The 24,950-nt window shown below is 47.8% G+C and overlaps 1 protein-coding gene across 3 annotated transcripts in view; it reads right to left on the reverse strand.

Moving 5' to 3' along the window:
* STARD8 (StAR related lipid transfer domain containing 8) overlaps nt 1–24,950 on the reverse strand; it is a 74,807-nt gene that overhangs the window by 15,485 nt on the left and 34,372 nt on the right. For all 3 annotated transcript variants that reach the window (XM_083753052.1, XM_083753051.1, XM_083753053.1), the window contains 3 exons: nt 5,199–5,270; nt 2,129–2,210; nt 485–548 (listed from right to left, as the gene is read on the reverse strand). In XM_083753052.1, the coding sequence (XP_083609178.1) occupies nt 485–548; nt 2,129–2,210; nt 5,199–5,270 (218 nt within the window). The remainder of the gene's footprint in view (nt 1–484; nt 549–2,128; nt 2,211–5,198; nt 5,271–24,950) is intronic.

Genomic DNA, 24,950 nt, shown 5'->3' on the forward strand with positions numbered 1-24,950 from the left:
GCGTGGTCTCCCAGGTCGCTAGTCTGACACTCTGACTGCTACAAACTGGTTGTTCTTCTCCCTCCCCATTTGAGCCCCACAACACCCCTTTGAGAAAGGCCAGGCCCAGAGGCAGTGACTGGCCTCCAAAGTCAACCTGTGAGCTTTGTGGCCAAGTGAGGAATTTGAGCCCTAGCCTCTCCCAAGCCCTCAACTCTAATACCTACACTATGCTGACTGTACTAATTAGACTGTTGCATGATCAGAAAAGCTGGAAAGGGGCCAGGGGGTCATCTAGTCCAAGCCCCTGCAATGCAGAAACCACAGGGTCTGCTCTGTGTCATTCAAAAACCTTTAATAAATCCATTTTGGTGGCAGGGAGGGAGAAAACCTGACTGAGACTTGCTTTCTGCTGTGCTAGGTCTGTCTGAGCTTCCTTCCCCAGGGTCCAGGTTCGATTCCTCGGGGCCCTTCCTGGCCTCCCCCTTCGAGGGCCCAGGCTTACCTGTTTCCGCTGAAAGTGGACCTCCAGCTTCATCGAGGCGCACGAGTTCAATGTCACGAGTCTCCTGCAAGGAGTAAAGGAGAGGGGCTTTTGTCTGGTTCGGCCGTCCCGTCCCAGCTGCCACCGGCCAAGCTATTTAAAAACAAGCGGCTCTTGTTTCGGGGCACCGTCACTTGTCCCGCAAACAGCTGGGAATCAAGTGACCACACGCGGCTCTCTCCAGGGATGCTGTGGGTGGGGGTGCCAGCTCAGGCCAACAGAGGGGGAACTATGGGCACTAAGCAACCAACATGTGCGGCTCAGCAGCCCCAGCAAGGCGCTTCCAGCTGCTCAAACATGCCGGCGACTGGCTGAGCGTCACTTTCATCTCACGCCAGCAACTGCGACCCGAGTCTAGAGAAATGTCCCCCCCCCCGGCCTCCTGCCCCCTAACAGAAAGTTCCTGGAGTGTGGAGCCAGCTGGCAAGGGGATTAAAGCCTGGCCCCCAACACAGACACACAGTGATCGCAGAATCATGCGAGTTGGAATGGGAACCCCAAGGGTCATCCAAACCAACCCTCTGCAATGCAGAAATCATGTATTCCTTCAAAGGGGTTACCAGGCTAAAAGGTATCAGTCAAGGGCATTGGGACAGGCCTTAGGCCTCTGAAAAGCCCCACCCCAACTTCCCAAGCTGGTTAGCACACATGTGATTTATTTGTATTTTGAGATGGTGGGCTGTTTATTTTGGCAAAGCCCAAGAGCTGCCTGGTCAAAATTAAAACAGGCCCAGAGCATCGGAACAACGTTGACAATAGAATAATCACATGAGACAGCAACAATGGGGGGGGGGCATTTTAAAATAGTAGCAATAGCAGCAGTAGCCATTACAATTTTAAAAAGCTAGAAAAAAGCATCCGAGGGAGCAAACTCTGCCTGCGACCCATCCCCTAATTTTTCTACAGAGCTATAACTTCACAGAATTGTAGAGCTGGATTGGACCCCAAGGGTGATCCCTGCAATGCGAGAATCACTGCTACAGAATCCCTGAGAGATGGCCATCCAAACTCTGCTTAAAAACCTGCAGCGAAGGAGGGTCCAGCACCTTCCGAGGGAGTCTGCTCTTCTGCCAAACCGCTCTTACCATCAGCAACTCAAAGGAAGACTTGGGAGCCACATTTAAGAATGGCTCTTTGATTTAGCCATGGCTTCAGGTTTCCTGTCCGTGACCTCATCTGTGACGTCAACTTCTGGAGCTCAGTCAAGCTCACATCCTGTAGCATCTCCACCCTCTGGGCTTATCCCAGTCATGCCAGCGTGTCAGAGCTGGCACCCCCAAAAAACCAACCAGCCATATACTGAGCAGCGAGTTTGGATTCATCAGCCCCAGAAGCAGCGATCTGCCCATCAAGCAAATGGACAGAATATTTCCCCAGACCCAAATGGGCTTGGCAGACAGGACAGGCCAGGTCCCAGAATCCCCCTCCCCACCTCCCTGAGCCAGTTGACAGTCAGCTGCTTGACAGGACCAGGAAAGGTCAGACCTTCACATCCCCTGGGCCTGGCTGAGCTGCCCTCTCCAACGCCACCCTCTGACCACAACAACGTGCTTCCCCATATTCTTCCATTGGCAACAGTGACCATTTTTATTTTTTCATTTTAACCTGCAGAGGGATTTGAGGGAATCCTGGTCCAAGAAGCTGTGGTCCTTCTTCACAGAGGCAATGTCAAGAGGGAAGAGGGATTCTGAGGATGAGAAGGAGGAGAGAAGAGTTTGATTGAGAAGATGGATGGCTGCTTGAAGGTGCTGGAGGAGAAGCTGGTTGTCCACAGAGGCGGAAGAAGGGACACCCGTATTTCTGCTGCCCTGCCAAATGCCCTCTCTGTGCTCACTTCTAGGCTCCATCCTAACTTGAATTCACCAGCCTGCTCTCACTTTCTGTAAGCAGCATTTTGCAATTTAGGAATCATACCACACTGGCTGAGGGACACGGGTGGCGCTGTGGGTTAAACCACAGAGCCTAGGACTTGCCGATCAGAAGGTCAGCAGTTCGAATCCCCACGACGGGGTGAGCTCCCATCGCTCAGTCTCAGCTCCTGCCAACCTAGCAGTTCAAAAGCACATCAAAGTGCAAGTAGATAAATAGGTATGGCTCCAGCGGGAAGTTAAACTGCATTTCCATGCGCTGCTCTGGTTCACCAGAAGTGACTTAGTCATGCTGGCCACATGACCCGGAAGCTGTACACCGGCTCCCTTGGCCAATAAAACGAGATGAGCACTGCAACCGCAGAGTGGGTCACGATTGGACCTAATGGTCAGGGGTCCCTTTACCTTTACTTTACCACACCGGCTTAGAAACTGGTGTTCAGCACCCTGCAAATCTCAGCTTTCATGTAATGCAAAACAAGTTTCTAGTCCCTAATGCTGCCAAAGGACATGTGTCAGAATAAGAGAGCAACTTGTGCTGAAGACTAGGGGCTTCACGAACTCCAAAATCTAAACTGGTATTTGTGTGTGTGTGTGTGTGTGTGTGTGTGTGTGTGCGTGTGTGTGATTTAAACGAATCCTTTGTTTTCAAACCGCTTATTTGCCATTAAGAGGTGTGCAATTTTTATTTAATCAAGAAATAAATGCACGCAGAGCAAGAACGAAGGAAATATAGTAGCCACTGGGGAGGGCTAGGGAGTGACATGGGGCATCTCAGACCCCATGAAGCCCTACTTGGTCCTGTTTGTCTTCAGCCAAGAGGTCTTCCCTCAGATTTCCCCCCATGGCTTTCAAGTTCCCCCATTGCAGGGGCTTGGACTAGAGGACCCTTTTTGTCCCTTCCAAGTCTAAAATTCTATTTTTCTGTTATTCCTACATGAAGGGCTAGTATTGTGGGTTGTTTGTTGTTTTCAAAGCACAGCTTGATCTCATCAGGAGAATGCACACATCCCAAAAGAAGCCTTCAAGCACCTCCCCAATTCTAAAAACCAAACAAAAACAGACCCATATGCACCCCACCCTCACAAAGAGGCAGCCTGGAAAACTATCAGCCAGTCTTGTCTTGCACGGACGTGATGGGAGGGGAGGTATTTGACCGGCACAATGGCTGGCTGCGCTTTGCTGCTTGGGGCTTCCTCCGATTGTCCTGGCCCCATACTCTCCTGTCCTCCAGCTAAGGCAGAGCTCAGGCTTTTGTTTGGCTCTCCCATGCCATGTGTGGACAGGAAACAAAAATCAGCCTGGAGACCCTGTGCTGTGTATGGTTTGCGTTGTAAAGTATATGGCATGCAGGAAGAGTCCAAGTGGCTGTGGAAGAGCTCTTCCTGTCAGAAAGTTATTCCTGAGGTTTAGTTGTCACTGTAAACCATTGGTTCTGCTCCTGCTCCCTGGAGCAACATAAAACAAGCTTGATCCATCTCCCGTGGGACAGCCCTTCAGATATTTCAAGATGGCTCTCATATTACCTCTCTGTCTTCCCTTCTATGATTTTTGTTGTCAGAAGGCTCATGCATATTTACTTTTCCTCCATGCTGTCTAGGCACAGGTCTGGAGGTTCCAGGTCTGTGTCTGAGCATTTTTATTTTATTTTTTGTCCCAGCGCTTTCCCCGAGAAAACCTGTGTTTTACTGCTGAATTGGAGTAAACGGCAACCGGGTTATCCACAGATTGCCGTTTGCTCCTTTTCAGCTGGAAAATGTGGGTTTTCCCAGGGAAAGTGCCAGGACAACAACAAAAACAAATTGGACACTAGAAACCCAGCACAAAAGGAAGTGTACATGAGCCCAGAATCTCCAAGTGCTTGAAAACTCCCCTTATACCTGAGGAGGCAGTGAAAAGATGGTCAAGATCCCCTATCTTTGACAGAAGCACCTTCCTCAACACCAGCCAGGAAGTGAGCAAGAGGGTGTCTTGTCAGGGAGGGGGCAGTAGTCCAACTCCTGTGGCCACCAGGAACCTCTCAGAAGAGGACTGCTAGGTTCTGTCTCTGTGGGCCAGTGGGGGCCAAATGTCCACTGCAGGAGAAAAACAGAAGCCCAGCTGGCCCTTTGGGTGTATGTGGAAGACATGGACAAACCCCTAAAAACCATCTGGGCTTAAAAGGGGGGCACTAGGGTGGTTCCCAGAGAAGAGGGAAAGAACCCCTCTGAAATGAAGTGGCTGCATGCTCCACAGGCTGGCGGGCAGCAAAACAAACACAGCCGGAATGGGAGGTTTCCTACATTTCTTCCCCCAAACTTCATGTAAAAGCGTTTCTCATGCAGACGTCGCCTGACGCTTCCTTTCGCTCAGTCAGTCTCAGATAGAGACCAATGTGGTGGCTGCAGCAGCTTTGGAAAAGGTTTCTGAGGGGAAGAGCTGTCCCAGCAGTGGAACAGACTCCCCTTGGATAGTGGAGGACTGTCCTTCACTTGAAGTTTTCATACAGAGGAGGTATGGCCATCCGTCCGGGATTCTTTAGCTGTGATTCCTGCACTGAAGCAGGTTAGGCTTGTCCTCTCCAATTCTGTGATTCCATAATACAGTATTTTACTGGGGGGGGGGGGAGGCAGAGACTGGCAGCCATCTGAGGAGGGACCTCACCTGGACATCTAGGGAGGGTGGATCTTAAGTAAACACAGCAAGAGAGGTGGACCAGCCAACCACACAGTCACAGTGGTGGCGGCTGAATATTCATGGGTGTCAGGCTGGGCCTCCCCTTCCCCACTTCATCCCAAAGGAATTGCATGCAGTCCTGATTCTCTTACCTTCGTAGAGCTGGGCATACTGAGGAAAGCCAGCCGCTCGCAGCCAGTCACAGGCCTTGGCAGCTTCAGCCTCTGTAAGAGAGCAAACGGACAGAGCTGAGGAGGAGCTGTGGAAAGATGTCTCCAGCAAAAACAAGGAACCAAACATTTGAAACGCCATGATACCATTTTAAACCATTGTGGCTTCCCTCTAAAACACCCTGGGAATTGTAGTTTTTTCAAGGTGCTGAGAGTTATCAGGAGACCCCCATTCCCTTCACAGAACTGCAATTCCCAGAGTTCCCTCAGAAGAGAAATCAATCGTTAAACCTCTGTGGGAAACACAGCTCTGTGAGGGCAATTCTAGGCTGCATCAACAGAAGTCTAGTGTCTCGGTTGAGGGAAGTCATAGTAGTCTTGGTCAGACTCCACCTGGAGTCCTGTGTCCAGTTCTGGGCACCACAGTTTAAGAAGGATACTGACAAGCTGGGAGGTGTGCAAAGAAGGGCAACCAAGATGATCAAGGGTTTGGGTACCAAGGATTTGGATAAGGAACAGTTGAGGGAGTCGGGGATGTTTGGCCTGGATAAAAGGATAAAGAGAGGCTATATGATAGCCATCTTCAAATATCTGAAGGGCTGTCACCTGGAAGATGGAACCAATGGCTCCATGTTACAAGGAAGGAGATTCCAATTAAACATCAGGAAGAACTTTCTGACAGTAAGAGTTGTTTGACAGTGAAAAGGACCCCCTTGGAAGGTGATGGACTTTCCCTCCTTGGAGGTGTTTAAGCAGAAGTTGGATGACCCTCTGTCATGGATGCTTTAGCTGAGATTCCTGTATAGCAGGGGGTTGGCTTGGATGATCCTTGGGATCCATTCCAACTCTACCATTCTATGAGTCTAGGAGTCTGTTCCTCACACCCCAGGAAGATATATGTACAAACTGAGTACTACCTGGATAACAGAGGTGGCCATCCTCATTTCCCCTCAATGTTTGGACATCAGTTCCTCTTTTTACTTACAAAACAAGGACTTGACCCAGTGAATTCCACCACACAGATAACATCCCTTTGCAAAGGACTAGCCTACCACCCTCCATACATAGCACACATTTTCACCAAGGCAAAAAACAGCAAGAGATCTGTTATCCACAAAGAGCATTGGGAAGAAGTCAGCAAGGGAGCCACGAAAGAGCTTCTGTCATTCCTTTCAGAGCATCCTGGAGGTTCATGATCACCCCTGAAGGTGGACGGATCACCAGGATACAACAGCTGAAGCTTTGCAGGCCTGATCAACTCTCTGCATGGCCTCTTGGGATCCATACAGACGCTGGCTGACCCAGGCGAGAGCTCTCTTGCTGGCTTCTGGAGAGAGGCAAGGCTGGGATCTCTGCAAGGCGAGCCAGGCAGCCATTCCAGAGCAGCAAGGAAAACAGGGTGTGTTGCTTAGACGTGCCCTGGGATCCTGATGAACTCTGCTTCACATCAGCAATGGAAATGTGAACTTCCTTCCCGCTGTTCCACAAAGCAATGGATGAGGGACGGGGGAGGGGGCAGGAAAGGAGGAAGAAATCTGCCTTTCCTTTGGCCGGTCGGAACAGGGTTTGTTTTCGTACCATGGCTGCACACGCAAATAAAAAAATAAGTAAAAAAATCAAAGCATTCTAGTGCAGGGTGGGGCAAGTGAAAAATGCCTCTCTGGACATCAGCATCAAAAAGTGGTCCAAGCCAAGAAACAGCAAGAGATCTGTTATCTCCAAAGAAATTACAGGAACCATCCAGAATTCGGACCCTTTCCCCCATCACAAAGCAAACTGTTCAAGGAATTGTATAATTTGTTGCATTGGAAGGGACCCCCCCCAAAAAAGGACCATCTAGTCCAACCCCCTGCAAGGCAGTGCTGAGATTCCAGCAAATGTTATTAATCCTGTACAATATTAGAACAAAACAAACTGAATGGATGTATGTATGGGAATTCTGATGTAAACATGTTCCAAAATGCCATTTAATTGTCCTTCTGAGTTACCGCTGCAACTACAAAAAAAACAAAAACTCAAAGCAATTTACAAAAATAGATAAAACAATCAAATTATCAATTAGAAGTGTTGCCAACAATAATTTCAGACTCTTGAAATAACAACAGACTAAAAACAGATTAAAACTCGCACAAGCTATCTAAACATCTTGGTAGTCTTGCCTAAACAAAAATATTTTTAGCAGTTGGCGAAAAGAGTACAGAAAAGGCACCTGCCTGGCATCAATAGGCAGGGAGTTCCGAAGTTTAGGTGCCGCTACACTAAAAGATTGAGGAACTGCAAGTGTGGAACGGGGATCATGTGGCAGCTGTCACAGCACCAATTCTGCTGATCAAAGCGGTTGAGTGGTTGTACAGCGATCTTGCGGTTAAACTGATCCTAAGTTCCAGTTACAGATAGGAACCGCATTGGTCTGCCATAGTCAAAACAAAAAAAATTCCTTCCAGTAGCACCTTAAAGACCAACTAAGTTAGTTCTTGGTATGAGCTTTCGTGTGCATGCACACTTCTTCAGATATGGCAGACCAACGCGGCTACCTATCTGTAACTGGAACTATGGAAGGCACCACATTGAGCCGCATGAAATGGAAGTCCAGTGTATCTGAAGAAGTGTGCATGCACACGAAAGCTCATACCAAGAACTAACTTAGTTGGTCTTTAAGGTGCTACTGGAAGGAATTTTTTTTGTTTTGATCCTAAGTTGTTCAGGGTTTTAGCAGTAACACCTTGAACTTGGCCCAGAAGCAAATCGGCAACCGTTGTAGATCCCTGAGCACAGGTGATTTGTGCCGCCAAGGCCTCCCTCCTGTCACTAATTGTGCTGCAGCATCCTCTACTAACCACAGCTCATGAATCAACTGCAGGGGGAGCCTCACATAGACAAGCTGTCATCAAGGGAGCAATTCTCTGCATTTAGTTCCCATCTGCATATTGGGCTGTGGGTCTCCATGCTTGTTGTATTGTCGTTTGCATTTGATCACATTGTCACAGCTACTTCAATATGTTGCTAGTAAGTCTTGTGTTTTTGGTGGTTGTGGTTTTTAATAAAAAGTTTGCTTATACAGTATCGTTAAGCAAAGATTGTGATATTGTTGCAAAACTGTCTGGAATTGATACTGCATTTGCCTGAAAGCTGTTTTGCAACACACACCTAGTCCAACCCCTTGCAATGCAGGGACCGTAGCTCAAGAATTCCATGAACACAATTGTGAGGAAGTAGGATATGCATCAAATAATTTTCCCAGAGAGGGAGGTTGGTAATTCTGGTAAAACTTGCTCACTGGGTCTTAACTTCTAGCCTCAATGTAATCCAAAAAGCCTCCGCTGACACACCACTGATCCCAACAACAAGGCAGTGGGGGAAAGACTGCAAAAAGAGGACACCCCCAAAACTAGGCACACATATGTTTCCCAGGCAAAAGGCTAGGAAGGATCAATTGGGGGGGTTTTAAGCAGAGGTTGGAGGGCCATCTGTCATGGATGCTTCAGTTTTGACTTCTGCATTTATTACGTATATATTTTTTAAACTTATTGGTTTCCATTGTCAAATGCTTTGAACCGAGGTTGTGCTGAAGTAAAACAGAATACAGTGGTACCTCGGGTTACAGACGCTTCAGGTTACAGACTACGCTAACCCAGAAATAGTACCTCAGGTTAAGAACTTTGCTTCAGGATGAGAACATAAATCGTGCTCCAGCGGCACACCGGCAGCAGGAGGCCCCATTAGTTAAAGTGGTACCTCAGGTTAAGAACACTTTCAGGTTAAGAACGGACCTCTCCAGAATGAATTAAGTTCTTAACCTGAGGTACCACTGTAGCTTGACAGGCACCTAACCAATACCTGGATAAGCAGTAATGTTTTCAAATTTGTGATTCCTGCACTGCAGGGGGGGGGTTTGAACTATATCACCCTCAGGGGTCCCTGGCAACTCTACAGTTCTAACTTTCCCTCCCGCCCCCCCTTATTTTACAAATTGAACAGGACTGCCTATTTTACTATTTAAAACAAATAAAGTCACAAGAACAATGCCCGCCTACGCCATGGTCTAGCTGGGCATTTAGAAAAACTTGACAAAGCACTCAGCTGAACAGAGGCAAGGAGGCATGGAGACACAACTCAGATGTTACTGCTCAACCACATAACATGCCACGGCCTGGTGACAGGGCAGCCCCTGTGAGCTTGCCCCCCCCCCCACTCATCTGTCCCCCACCCCCTTCTACAATTCTAGGACCCTACAACAAAAGGTTTCCCATCCGGCTTTGCCACAGCAAACAACTTGCGACCTATTCGTGAAACATAAAAAGAGCCCTGCAGGATCAGGCCCATCTAGTCCAGCATCCTGTTCTCAGTTAGCCCAATCAGATGCTTGTGGGAAGTTTGAGTTCAAGAGCCGCTCTGCCCTCTTGCGGTTTCCAGCAACTGCGATTCAGAAGCATCGTTGCCTCCAATTGTGGGTAGCAGAGCACAGCCATCTGTGCTTAGCAGATAGGCATGTTCAACAAATAAAAGGCCTCGAGGAGGATGGAAGAGGCCATACTCAGGTGGACATCTCTCTGCAAGGCTTGGGAACAGTCCGGACCGCCCCATCCTGCACACATGACTGAAGCATTTATCCATCGGCAGTGCTGTCCTGCCCTGGGCCTCAGCGCCAGCAAACCAAGGACTCTGCCTGGAACTTCCACCCACACAGGAAGAGCGAACAGCATGCGCCAAATATGATCTCACGGAATCGCAATGCAAGACAGCAACAGCGTTGTGGACGTTATGGAGAGCAGCGAAAAGGAAGACACCCTCCCTCCCTCTCTCTGGGGTCAGTCTGCAGGTGGAAGGCCGTCCGTTAAAGCAGCTGCCTGGGTCCCAAACAAAAGATGTTGGCTTCTAAGCAAGCCCACCAGCAATTCCACTCGGATCACAGGATCCCACCTCAAAGGACCAGGCTGAGGCTGCTTTGAGCAGCTGGATGAACTGTCGGTTTTGGAATTATTAGCTCCCACGACTGGGTCCAGGCTGGAGTTGCAGAACCATAGAATTGTACTGTTGGAAGGGACCCCAAGGGTCATTCAGCCCAACCCGCCTGCAATGCAGGAATGACAAGCAATCCCTGGGAAGTGGCCACCCAACTTCTGTTTAAAAGCCTCCAATGAATCTCAGGATCAGTTAGGGAGAAGGCACGCCCAAGGGTCATCGAGTCAAGCCCCGTGAAATGAAGAAACCACAACGATGTTTATAGCGGTTTAGCTTTCAGGCTTTCCTCCCATGATGCGTAAAAGAACCAGCACTTCGCATTGTGCCCAGAAGCAGAACAGCCATCACCCCATAGCGTCACAGAATCGCAGGACCATAGAACAGTCCAACCCGCAGCACTGCTGGAGCATCCATCCTACTCCTGCTTGAAAACCGCCAAGGAAACAGAGTCCACCAGCTCCCGAGGGAGCCCACACCACTGTCAAACAGCTCTTACTGTCAGAAAGCTCCTCCTGATGTTTAGTCAGAATCTCCTTTCCTGTCATTTGGAGCATTTGCCAGGTGAAGAATGTTAAGTTGTGGGTGAACATATCAGACGACACAGCGATTCTTCAAACAGCTCTTGTTTATTCATAAGCCAGAACAGAACTGAACTGAAGGGTTCAGCCAGCCTGCTTATATAGAGCTCTACTACAACGCAACAGTAACAACTTTCTGTAACTAACCAATCACTGAATGTCACTTTCAATTCCTTATTTGCATATGTGGACCTGAGTGAAAACTATCTACAGTATCCCCCTGCTGGCCCAGGGTGAGAACTTCAGTACATAACAAAGAATGCAGAGACCAGAGGCCTTTAGTTGGGGCTCTGCACAACCTGGTGCCCCAGCGCTGTTGACCCAACAGAATAGACTTTAACTGGTCAAACCAATAAGTTCCATACTGGTTAAATACTCTTCGATTCCTGCATTGCAGGAGGTTGGACTAGATGAGCCCTCGGGGGCCCTTCCAGCTCTACAATTCAATTATTCTAAACTGGCCAAGGTGGAGAAGCGAGCAGACTCTCCGCAACCTACAAGCATCCATTGCAGCCAAACATCCAGATCCACTCCTGGTATGGAAAACATCACGCAAGCAGCATGTGGGTCCTGTGGTTTGGACTGGTGGTTTTCCCCCAACTGTCTCAAAATACTGCCTGTGTTTACTGACAAGTCCCTGTTACCCTGTTTCCACATTAATTTGCATCTTAAAAAAAAAATGTATGAAAAATTAACTTGTGTATTTCACCTCCATGCAGGCATTTCTAAATGTGCTTCATTTTAGAACATTACACATTTTGATATGTTTTTTGAGCTGAGACCTATCACTACCCACTTTGGAGAAGTGCAATATCTGTAGGGTAATTCTCTTCCGATCCGTGTATTCATCTGGGAGGTGCAAACGGAGTCGATTTTCTTTCAAAAATCAAAGAAACCCAGACCAAACTGGATTCCTCTCATAGAACTGTAGGGTTGGGAGGGATCCCAAAGGTGATCTAGTGCAAGCCCCAGCAATGCAGGAATCAAGGCGAAAGAATCCCTGACAGGTGGGTCTCCTTCCTTCTAAGATGCTCCCTGAGAATAGCCTGGCTTTCACCTGCCAATGCAGAATTTGTCCTGGTCCTCAATGTTTTCAAAGCCACTTTGGTACCTGAAAGGTACCTCTTTCTTTGCAGAGGGACAGAGTGGGTGTTTCAGCTCCTTGGGGTCCCATCCTCCTCTCCCCAACTTTTGGCGCTCAACCCAGCTCTCCACAAGAAAAGCCTCCCTCCCACTCGCTCCTGGGTGGACCTTCCTGTTGCTCAGGGCTCCCGTGGCGCCAGGAGATGAAGCCACAATGTTGTTTCCTGTGAAACGGGAGGGTGGTTGTCTCCCTGGAGGAATTCCAGTCACCCAGAATTTGAGGAAAGCTCAGGATCCTGAAACAACTCTCCTCTGCAAATATGTAAGAGCAGAGGGATTCAGAAGAGAGGGACGGAATGTGTATGGAAGGCATTGCAAGGACCCAAAAGAGCAGAATTAGAGCCCAGTCTCATATGTGTTTACTCAGGTGCAAGTCCTGCTTCATCCAAGGAAGGCTAGGGAGAGCTGGTAACAGCAAGCACAGCAAAGAGGGAAAGTTTCTATCTTGCCTCAGCAGCAAGAGACTCTCAGTGACCTTAGGCACTCCGTTGACAATGGAGCGGCCTGTCTTGCCAGGGGTTGGACTGGATAACCTCTGGGTTACCTTCCTACACTGCCATTCTATGACTCCAGGACAACCTGGGAGTTCCCCTCTGCGAGCTAACAGTCCCCATGGGTGGAAATTTGCCCGGCATCTCCAGAGGAGACTGAGAGGTGATAAGAGCCACCTTCAAATATGGCTTTCACGTGGAAGATGGAAGGAAGCTTGTTTTCTGCTGCTCCAGAGAAGAGGACCCAAACCAATGGATTCGAATTGCAAAAAAGGAGATTCCCATTAAACATCAGGAAGAACTTTCTGACGGTAAGAGCTGCTCGACAGTGGAACGGACTTCCTCAGAGACTGGATGGGCACCTGTCAGGGATTCTTTAGTTGTGATGACTCTTGATGACTCTTGGGGGACCCCTCCAACTCTACAATTCTGTGATTCTATGACATAAAATGCCCTTACCAGATGAAGAAAGTGTGGAAATGAGGTCTGTAGGAGGAAGGATGCCAACGACAACAACAACAACAACAACAGAGAGGCAGCTAGTGCCAAACTCTCTCCATCCTTAAGACTGTTAAGCAGCTGCAATGCCAGGAGACAAATACCCGTGACCTCCTCTCCACCCACACGGTGACAAACAGGCCTGTCAGAAATGGTTTCCGAAGCATGTCATGGGGTCCCAAACAGAGAAAAGAGCCGTCCTTTGTACACAGGCGTATCCTTGGCAGGAATGCAGGGAAGATTTCAAAACAGGATGCAGAGAGCGATTGGCCTCAGGCAGCATTGCTGAACTGACAGTCAGGGGCTGTCTGGATGGAAGGAGACTGGCCAGCGAGCTGCCTACGGTCTCTCTGTGGCCCTGCAAGTCACCAAGTAGCTTTGGCAGGTCTCTGATTGCTGTTTGTTCCAATTGAGCTTTAAAGAGCAGGATGGCGGGGGGAGGGATGCTCCAGAGGGAAAAGGAAAGGGGTGCTTGGAAATGGAGCGCAGCCTGTTCCTGGAAAGATCTGAGGAAAGGGAAGTGAGGATAAGCCCTGAAACTGAGGAGCAACACACAACCTGGCATGGCAATTTGCCACCTAAGAATTCCTCACTTTCCCCCACAAAGCATGATTCAGACCAGCTTTTACCGAAAGAGGGGAAGAAACAAAGGTTTGTTGCTTCTGCGGAAAGGCCAAACGCCCCTTAACCGATAGCTTATTCCTCAACTGCAATCTCTCCCCTCAGAGATTTTAATCCTTATTTATCTTCCATTGATGTGAACCTCTTTCCGCTACACTGGGTAGGAGGCTAAGGTTGCCAGATTTTTCAGAAATGTTATCCGCACAGGCAGTGTGTGTCTCTGAGCAGGTCCAAAGTTCTTTGAACACAGCAAGAAGCAGCCAAATGCCACGAAGGGCCGGCAGAACGCCTGACCTCCTGAAAGGAACCCATCCCCTCCTTTGACTGGGCTGCCTCCACCTTCCTGGCCTCTTCCTGAATGTGGGGGCTCTGTTGGTGGTCCTACAAATATTTCCACTAGCTAGAAAGGAAATCACGTCCGGCTGCAACCTGACCTCGCTTCACCAGATGAGATTTAGCTAACTTAATCTATTGGTTAAAATTTACAGAAGGGTAAAAAGCAAAATTCCCAGAGCAGGAAGCTTGTTTTGCTTCCATTGTTTTTGAAGAGGGGTGAAAAGAGAGAGATTGTGCCGAAGAAGAAGAAGAAGACAGTGCAGTTTCCCTCTGTTCAGGTTTTCTAAGCACTGATATTCACAAGAAGACACATATCTTTTCAATGTGCAATGTTTATAACTAGCTAAGATAGAACAGGTCAGACAGCAGGAAGCATGAAAGTTAGGATGAGAAAGAAAGAAAGAAGGAAATGCAGCAGAGTTTCAGCTCATTTTCAGCACATGGGACATAGCTGCAAAAAGGCAGAGCCGCCCTCCTGAGGGACGAAAGGTGGCAATCTTGTGAGGGGGGTGCATCCTTTAGCAAAAGGGAAATGAAAATCCAGAGTTTTCCAAGGGGTGACTATTGGGCTTAGCTCTCCCATTCAGAAACTGCCCTCAAAGGCAACAGGCAATCTCTCCTCCCCACCTTTCTTGGGTGAGGAGAAGAGTTGTGCAATCCTGAAGACACCACAAAATGGTGTTGTGCAAACATGATAAAGCTGGAGGAATTTTACTGGTATGCATGGATCTCCTAAGAGGTTCTGGGCTTGTCTGTGCATTGCAGCATTTTGCTACGAGGGGTGCCCAGAGAAAGTATCTCGTCTACTCCAACCCAGACCCAGCCAATTGGAGAACAGGGATTCATGTCATTTACAAAACCAAGCTTATAAACAATGGACATGCCAAAAAGGATAATAGAATTGTAGGGTTGGAATAGATACCCTAAGGGACACCTAGCCCAACCCTCTGCAATGAGAGGCATAAAAATACTTGGAGTGATGATGGAAGAGGAAAAGAGAGAACACCCTTATTTTATTCCCTTTTCGAATGTAAAAGCACAATTCCTGTTCTGAAATTTATAAGTTTCTATTTAAGGGGAAAGTTAAGGCACTTTACCATTCATTCATACTGCATGCCCCCCTGCCCGCCCGCCAACGTGGCAGTTTTTGTTATGTACTGAAGTTCTCACCCTGGGCCAGCATGGGGATATTGTAGATAGTTATGGAAATGAAAGATCGAAAGTGATGTTCAGTGATTGGATAGTTTTAGAAAGTTGCTACAGTTACGTTGTTCTGGAGCTCTATACAAGCAGGCTGACTGAGCTCTTCAGTTCAGTTCTGTTCTGGCCTCTGAATAAACAAGAGGTGCTTGAAGAATCGCTGTGTCGTCTGATATGTTCGCCCACAACTTAACAGTTTTAGCTTACAGTCCTGCTGTAACTTGGACAACAATTCCCATCATCCCTGACCACTGGTCCTGCTAGCTAGGGATGATGGGAGTCGTAGTCCAAAAACAGCTGGAGACCCAAGCTTGGGAAACACTGTTGTACCCAATACTTAGATTCCTGTGTCTCATACGTTTGTTTACTAGCACCCGACGAAGGGTAAAAACCCTCCGCAGACCTTCCCTGAACAACACGGAAAGACTGGTGCTTAGGTGAATGCCTGAACATGCCTTCGATTTCTAGCAATAACACTAGAAGAGGGGTGAGCCACATCTAACCTGTGGTCCAGTCTTGGCCCTCCAGTTTAGCCTGTGAGGTTCCTTCTCCCAAACCATACCTTGTTGACACTGCCCGGTCAATGCAGCCAACACAGCAGGATTTAACCAACCTCCCTCCATCCCTTCAGATTTGGTGCTTCAGGACTTCCAGACACTGAGTCATCTGCTAACCTTGTGATGTCAGGTGATGGACAGGTCGCCAGATTTGCTCACCTGTGACATTTGGCCCAAGAGGCCCATCTTGCTAAGCTGGGGAAAACGATTGCCCACTGCTAACAAACAACTTTATGATGATGGTAACAACATCAACAAGGAGGAAATCCCAGTTAATTTGCCCAAACTCACAGTACCAGTGGGACAGGTGGAATAGGCATCTTAAATAAGCTAATAAATAAGCTAATAAACTAATATTAAACTAATTAATAATAAACTAAGCTAATAAACTAAATAAGCTAATAAACTAAAAAAAATCCCCAAAGGGGGTGGGAAAAAGCAGGGAGGGGTGGAGAGACTGCAATACCAGCTTCCTTTACCTTCCCCCATCGTGACACGAAGTTCAGTTGACTCTAGAGAAAGTTTTTAATCCCTTTTCCGTAGGAGTTGCCTACAGGGTCACTGCTTTCAGAGGTTAAGCTCCAGAGGTTAAGCACCAAATTCCTATGGTTGTTTAGTGAGATGCTCACCCACCGCATAACCCCAACTTAAGTGGGATTTTCAGGCTCACATGAATGAGAGGTTGCTTCTGGTCAGGTAACCATGTGGAAAGGCTGTGCCAAATCTGAAGATCGACAGCTGCTGGCCACCTTGTCAGAAACAAGATTCTGCTTTGAAGGTCCCCCTTTCTTTCTTCAGGAAGTCACCACAAAAGAATCTTAGAGCCCCAAGGCTCATCTAGTCCAACCTTCTGCAATGCAGGAATATGAATAAGGGAGGAAATGGCTTCTTATCAAAACTGAAGTTGAACAAATGAAAAGAGGAATTTTTGAAGGAAAAATATGAAATTGGGTGAAGACATATCGGGACTGAAACTCCCATCACACTTGGCTTGTTCTATAATTTTTCTCTTACCTGGAATGCACCACAAGAAACCTGGCAATATTTAGACCATCGTTATCTGACTAGTCAATATTATTATGGTGGTGGGCTCTTTTTCGCTAGAGGTTTTTAAAAAGAGGTTGGGTTTCTATCTGTTTAAAAGCCTCCTGCGAATCATAGAAAAATAAAAATGTAGAGTTGGAAGGGACTCTGAGAGTCATCTAGTCCAACCCCCTGCAATGGAAGAACCACAGCTTAAAGAATCTCTGACAGATGGTCCCTCAACTTCTGTTCAAAACTTTGAATGAATCCTGGATTCAGGTAGGTAGCCATGTTGGTCTGATGCAGTTGAAATAAATTTTAAAAATTAAAAAAATTGTCCAGTAGCACCTTAGAGACAAACTAAGTTTGTTCTGGGTGTAAGATATTCTGAAGAAATATGCATACACATGGAAGCTTATACCCAGAACAAACTTAGTTGGTCTCTAAGGTGCTACTGGATAATTTTAAAATTGTATTTATTTATTTATTTATTTATTTATTTATTTATTTAATGAATCCTATAATTCTAAGGTTGGAAGGGACCCCAAGTGTCATCTAGACCAACCCCCTGCAATGTACCTCACCTGGATGCTAGCGGCAACACAAACCCGTACAGCTCAAAAATGGAAGACATTACACGACATGCATCTCTTTCTCTGCAGGACAAAAATGTGTGGGTTCTGGCTATCACTGAGAAAATAACCCACAAATTAGTGATTTCTAAAGGCAGAGAAGATCTGGAACATTTCTGCAATGTTTGGTAGGACTTTATTTCCTATGTATCAAATTCAGATACACAAGATTTTTTCCTGAGGCCAAATTGCAAAATGTGGGTATCATGGAGTGTTTGGGTTTCTTTTCTTTAAATCTATTTTCTATCACCCATCAAACTCACGCGGTAAGCCAACTGCTGATGTCTTGACACCATCCACTTCAGCTAGCCAACCATAACGTCGTCCATCTCTCTTCCCTTGGGCTCTATGTTGCTCCATCTTTGGCTTACCGGTACCTAAAAACGATCCCAGGATGTGCTGACCTTGCAGATCCCTTGGCCCAAGGGGCCAGAATGGGAGAGAGGTGCCACCAGAATTGTTTTCTCTTGATTTTCGATTCCCCCCCCCTTTCCATTTTCTCAAAGGCAGAAAGCACAGCACTGGGAGAATATCAGAAAATATCTTTTACGATGGTATTGTCTAAAATAGAGGGGCACAAAACTAAGGCACTTCTCACTTCCCCTCTGCTATCCAGATCTCAAACCCAAATAAATTTGTCCAGAATTCTCACATCTCCAAAGCCGTGTGTGTGTGTGTGTGTGTGTGTGTGTGTGTGTGTGTAGACCAGATTTCACCTCTGCTCACCTACAAGAAACAGAGCCAACAATGAAACAATGGAAGCCATTGACATGGGGTCAGGAAAACTGCCTGCGTGCAATGAAATACTATCTTCAAACAAGATGTGTTTGGATAAGCCCGGTTTTGTAACTCGCTTCTTCCGATGTGAAAAAGTCACAATAACAGAAAGCAACACGGTTGTAAGTTCGGGCATTTCAACATCTCATACAAGGAAATCGTGGGATCATAGTGTTGGATGGGACCCCAAGAGTCATCAAGCCCAATCTCCTTCAGTGACCACCCAGCCTCTGCTTAAAAACCTCCCATGAAGGAGAGTCCACCACCTTCCGAGGGAGCCTGCCGCTTCCCATTTTCTCATCACAAGTTTTTAGACACGCGGGTGGTGCTGTGGGTTAAACCACAGAGCCTAGGACTTGCTGATCAGAAGGATGGCGGTTTGAATCCCCGTGATGGGGTGAGCTCCCATTGCTCGGTCCCTGCTCCTGCCAACCTAGCAGTTCAAAAGCACGTCAAAGTGCAAGTAGATAAATAGGTACCGCTCCGGCGGGAAGGTAAATGGCATTTCCGGGCGCTGCTCTGGTTCGCCAGAAGCAGCTTAGTCATGCTGGCCACATGACCCGGAAGCTGTACGCCAGCTTCCTCAGCCAATAAAGCGAGATGAGCGCCGCAACCCCAGAGTCGGCCACGACTGGACCTAATGGTCAGGGGTCCCTTTACCTTTACCTTATGTTCTCTTTGCCTACCTGGTCATTTTGTAACGTGTCTGAGGCACGGTGGATGCTGTAGTTTTAGGGCAGTAGGTGACACGGTCTGTCACCTCCCTCTGCTTACCGATAGATTTGGTGGATTCAATAATATATGATATTATTCCCCTTTAACATGCATCCCACCCATGAAGAGTAATGGGTTTTATTCCATACTATGTTTAAAAGTATACTCAGCCTATTTTTATTGTACCAGCCTGATACGTATTTTTGTTGTTGTTAGCCCAATTAAAAAAAGAAAACAAAAAACAGGAGCAGGTTTATAAAGTATCCATATAGGGACGTTTGCATGACCTTCTTCCTTCCCTGAGGGAATTGACACAAGTCAAGGAGTGCAGATTTCTTTGAGGGAATCTGTGGTGACATTAAGAAAAATCTGGTTCTCTCTGTTCCAAGCCCGCCACTTTGGTCCCAGCCCTCTTCCGCTTCCAGCGCTATGCCAAATATAAACTTGCCTACAGGAAATGCCTTTAAAGAAACCAGCACCTCCCTGAATCCTGAAGAAGGCAAGGAAATAAACCATCTCAGCTCATGAAAGAAGCTACTCTGCTCCATCCTGCTGGGGAGCAGCCTTAACCCCTTGTGTCCTGCAAATGCTCATGGAACCAGTCGGGAGAAGGGAAACGGAAAACAGGATAAACCTCAAAGTTACGCTTTCGCTTATGAAAACGAATAGAAGGACAACGCTCTGCAATGTACCTTCCATCTCTTAACATGACCGTTCCACCGAAATTGGACAACTGGGCTATTTCCTTCACCAGAATGGCTAATTCTGGGTTCCCCCTCCAGTTCTGTGCTATTACAATCTTCAGAACAAAGTTGCCTGAAGTTAACAATGTGCTTTAGGCTATGATTTGTTGGGTGGGGTTTCCAAAAAGCCGGACACATCCCATCTCCCGGGCAAGTGATAATTTCAATAAAGATGTGGTCTGAACATTGATTTACTTATGATTGTCATGTAAACACTCCCATGACGTTTTCATTCATCACAAATGTTCCGCACACGGGTATGATTATTATTATATTTATTAGTTGCTTTCCCCTCAGAAGGAAACTCAAAACAACTTACGAAAAATAAAAATAAGTAAGAGGAGCCTTGCTGGATCAGGCCAGTGGCCCATCTAGTCCAGCATCCTTTTCTCACAGTGGCCAACCAGATGCCCCCAATGGGAAACCCGCAAGAAGAATTGGAGCACAAGAACACTCTCCCCTCCTGTGGCTTCCAGCAACTGGCCTTCAGAAGCCTTGCTGCTGAAGCATGGAACGAGAGCATAGCCATTGCGGCTAGTAGACTTTGATAGCCTTATTCTCCTCCCTGGAGTTGTCTAATCCTATTTTCAAACCATCTAGCTTGTTGGTCATCACTGCCTCCTGTGGAAGTGAATTCCGTTGTTAAACATTCCGCAGTTTATCATCTCTCTTAAAAAAAATAGGAATTTACCATGAAACTGCTTTGAACAATTATTATTATTTTAAGAGTGCCGAGACATGAGTGCACCCAGCACTTTTCCTGCCCCCTCTCTGAATTTCACTGTGGGGGTAAAAGTAACATCATGTCAGATTATGGGAGACAGGAAGGAAGATCTCTTTCAAGATCCAGTGAGAACATTTCCTCTGCAAATGCCCCACTTCCAAGAAAGCTCTCCGCCCCCCGCTGCCACCAAACCAACGGCTTACAGATGATAAGAACAGGAAAACATTAAAGCATCAAAGATAATAATAATAAAGCAGTGGAGATAGACAAAGAGAATATAAACTTAAGCTAAAGCATTGAAAGCAGCAGCGGATAAAACCCTGAAATCAGAATGCCAGCAGGAAGATTGATATCTTCTTTATCTGGTCCTCAAAAAAGTGGGCACCAGGACGCATGATTTAAGAGAGCCAGGGTGTTGTAGTGTTGGCTAGGACTTGGGAGACCAGGGTTCGAATCCCCACTTGGCTCACCTTGGGCCAGCCACTGCCTCTCAGCCTAGCCTACCTCGCAGGGTTGTTGTGTGTGTGGGGGGGGTTAACTGAGGAGGGGGAGGGCAATGCAAGGCACCTTGAGCTCCGTAGAGGCGGGAAAAGGTGGGATGCAATAAGTGAAATAAATTATTCCACATATGGGTTAATTAAGTTCAACCTGAATAACTTGCTGTGTTTGTTGATTGTTCTACTCCTAGGATTCTCGCCAGGCAGGCTGGGTTAAAAGGAGAGAGAGAGGGAGACTTGCAGGCACCTCCCAAGGTTCAGATGTCCAAAGAGCAACAGGAGGATCTGCAGCACAAAAGGTCAGGGAAACTCTGAGGAGAGGAAGCCACAGAGCCCTAAAGCGCTGTTAATGTCGCTGCTCCCCTTTCAAATGGGACGCAGAGTTGAATGAAGCAAGACACGCAGCCGCTCCGTGACAAAGTTCGCTTCCGCATCACCCAGAGGAAAGGCAGGTGGCTGGGCTGAGGGGGGAAGCTGCTGAGCTCTCAAAACCAACCTTTCAGCAGACAGCAATCTTTCTTTTTTTAAAAAAAAGATGTACCAGACCTGAGTATGGAGGGAGGGAAGGGTCAACTTGTGAGCCAGTGGCTAGAGTGCTGGGCTAAGGCATGGGTAGGCAAACTAAGGCCCGCAAGATGGATCCGGCCCAATTGCCTTCTAAACCCGGCCTGCGGACAGTCCGGGAATCAGCGTGTTTTTACATGAGTAGAATGTGTCCTTTTATTTAAAATGCATCTCTGGGTTATTTGTGGGGCATAGGAATTTGTTCATTTTTCCCCCTTCCAAAATATAGTACCGCCTTCCACAGGTCTGAGGGACAGTGGACCAGCCCCCTGCTGAAAAAGTTTGCTGACCCCTGGGCTAAGGGCTCCTCCACACTCCCACTTCTGCATTTTCTAGGCATGGGGCTGAGCGGTTTTTTCGTTTGCCACTTTCCCCAGCGATACCCGCCATTGACCACTGAATCAGAACAAGCATCAACCTGCAGGAAACCCGACTGGTATTTGTTCCGATTCAGAGGGGGAAAGCAGGCTTTTCTCCGGGGGAAAGCGGCGGGATGAGCAGAAGTGAGGGGGAGCCCTGAAACGTGGGGGCAAAGACCAGGGTTCAAATTCCCACTCGGTCATGAAGCTCACTGCATGCAGCTTTGGGGGCTAGTCACTGTCTTCTCTCAGCCTAACCTACCTCACAGGGGTTGTTGTGGGGATTAAACAAGGAGGGGAGAACCATGTGTATGTATGCCACCTCAAACTCCTTGGAGAAACAGGTGGGATATAAATACAACAAACAAAACATTTTCTGGCACCCCAGGGGTTCTCTAGCCCAACCCCCTTTGATGCTGGAATCAGAGCTAAATAATAGCTTTTTATAGTAAAGGTAAAGGGACCCCTGACCATTAGGTCCAGTCATGGCCGACTCTGGGGTTGAGGCACTCATCTCGCTTTATTGGCCAAGGGAGCAGGCGTACAGCTTCCGGGTCATGTGGCCAGCATGACTAAGCCGCTTCTGGCGAACCAGAGCAGCGCACGGAAACGCCGTTTACCTTCCTGCCGGAGTGGTACCTATTTATCTACTTGCACTTTGATGTGCTTTCGAACTGCTAGGTTGGCAGGAGCAGGGACCAAGCAACAGGAGCTCACCCCATCGCGGGGATTTGAACCGCCGACCTTCTGATCGGCAAGTCCTAGGCTCTGTGGTTTAACCCACAGCCCCACCCGTGTCCCATAGTTTTTTATAGTTATAGCTTAATTACTTTTTAATTATCTTTTTTTCAGCTTTCTGTATTTTATCTGCGTTCGTTTTCAACTTGTGTAAGCCACTTTCAGCCCCAGTCTGGGTAGAAGGAGTGGTGGATAAATGAATAAACAAACGGCGTCTTCCTGACAGATGGTTTTCCAACCTCTTTAAAAACCTCCAATGAAGGAGGGTCCACGCCTTTAATGTCTAGCGACCGTCAGCAACGAATGTCTCCATTAACATGCACGCAGAACAGATAATGTTAAAGGCTGCACTTTAACAGGGACCAGGTGCCCCAGCTCAGACCTGCCAATTCCCTTTGGGCAGGAGAGGAGGCCAACCACAGCTGCCCCCAGTCCAAGGTAGGAAGTGGGCTGCTTGCCCCGGGGCAAAATTACCAAGCCTTCCTTCTACATGCCCTCCCGATGCAGAGAGAGCCTCTTTCCAAAGTTCACATGAGTATTATGTTTCGGCTGGTGCCTCCTACGTGCACCAGAGGTTTCGTCAACGGAGAGAACATCTGGATCTGGATAAAATGCAGAACCCAACTGGCTTAATTGGGAGCAGAGACTCCGCAGCTCCATTCAGGATGTTTTTCCTGTACAGCTCAGAGGTTCGGTTAAGGTGGCCTCTAGGGACTTCCTGCCGTTTATCTCAGCAAGCGGAAAGCAGATTAATGGAGCAGGTTGAGGGAAGGGGACGAGCAAAGACTGGAAGCCCCTTTCCCCAGCCTTATGTCTCAAAAGAGGACAGCCATTTCACCTTAAATTGTGATTAAATTATTCCCCAATGTTGTGGGGAAATGATCCACTCCAATACTACGTTTTGTTCCTGGCATGGCAATGAGAATGTTATCTTAAGAACACCAGAAGAAGGATTCATTTATTCCTCATTTTCTGTCCCTTTTTTGGGAGGGAAGGGGGAGCAACTGAGTCACTCTCTTCGATGTAACAGATCTGTGGAAGTGTGTGCAAGACCGCTTCTGGCACCAGATGACAAGTGCCGTTTCCTGATAAGCGACCGTTAAAATGGATAGTCAAACAGTGCCGTTGCTGTACGCTCCATAAATGTTCCCGGGCACACGCTGGCAGGGTAATATGTCACTTATTAAGTGCTCAGCCAAGATAAACCAGGCCTGGTTCACTCCAAAATGAGGGACGCTGAGCAGAACAGAATCTTCTCCAGTTCCCCATGCAAAGCTGGTTCGTTCGTAATGGAGGGATTATCTCCGGGCTCATAGCTGAGCTTCTGCGATCAGCAAATGAGCAGGAAAAAACCGTCCCCCCACGGAAGCAAAGAGATGGGCCAAACCTGCCCATGTGCCAACCAACCAGCAGCTGACACAACAGTCGGTGGCAGTAGCTGGAGAGGACGCCAGAGAGGCAGTTCAAGGAATGGCAAAGCAACCCTCCCTCTGCTTTCACAACCCCAATGCTACACATCAGTCACCATCACTCCAAAAGGAAAGGAGCCCATCGCAGCCCCAAAAGCCATTCTCAACTCATCCAAATGGCGGCATTTTTCTTAGGACGCAGCTGTGATTGCTGCCTCGCAGGGGGTTGGACCACATGAGCCTTTGGGTCCCTTGCAGCTGTACAATTCTATGAGTCTATTGAGCCCCATCCTTTAGGCAGAGAGGATTCTGGGAAGAAAGACTGGCAAGGCCTTGCCTTTCCCCAATGCGTGTCAAGACATTCAGTCTCGTTCCATCTTTCTCTCATCCTTCCCTCCGTGTCCGCCATCAACGCTTCCCCAATCTGCCCTCCCCCCAATGTTTGGGGCTACCAACTCCCATCAGCCTCCGACAGCACAGCCACTGGACAGGGGGTGATGGGAGAGCCTTATATTGAAGTCATCCCAAATCTGGATCCTAGAACTGGGGTGGGGTGTGTGTGGAGAACCTGGCAATGAAATAATCTCTGCAGGGAGCTGCAGAGATTATGTCATTATCAAGTCCCCCACCCCCATTTAACCTAGATCTATGTTCTGTTATAGGTGTGGGGGTCAGTCTGGATGACACCCAGGGACCCCTTCCAAAATCTGTGCTTCTGTGTGGGTGAGGGTAGAAAATGCAAGAGGAAACCAGCAAAATCAGTCCTTTAGCTGGCCAGTTTGCCATTTACATATAGAAAGAGGTTACCGTGTGGTCACACAGACAAATGGGTGGGCCTTTTCCCACCCCAGCTGGCTGAGTGCCACCAGTCACCCTAGGATGGGGAGCAACAGGCCGTGTGTGTGTGTGTGTGTGTGTGTGTGTGTGTGTGTGTGAGAGAGAGAGAGAGAGAGAGAGAGAGAGAGAGAGAGAGAGTGTTTGTTTTTTGGCTGATGCTGGAGGTTTATATTGTTCTGTGCTGAACTCAAAGCTGAGTCTGGGGCTCCCCTGGGAACCTAAGGGAAGGCTGTGGGGAAAAATGCTGGGGGGTTATTGCCACAAACCCCTCTCCATCCTCTGCTCAGGTTGTTCATGTGCATAAATAAAACCGTAGTTCCTAAAGACGCCA

The sequence above is a fragment of the Podarcis gaigeae genome, assembly GCF_964106915.1.
Source record: "Podarcis gaigeae genome assembly, chromosome: 8".
NCBI lineage: Eukaryota > Metazoa > Chordata > Lepidosauria > Squamata > Lacertidae > Podarcis > Podarcis gaigeae.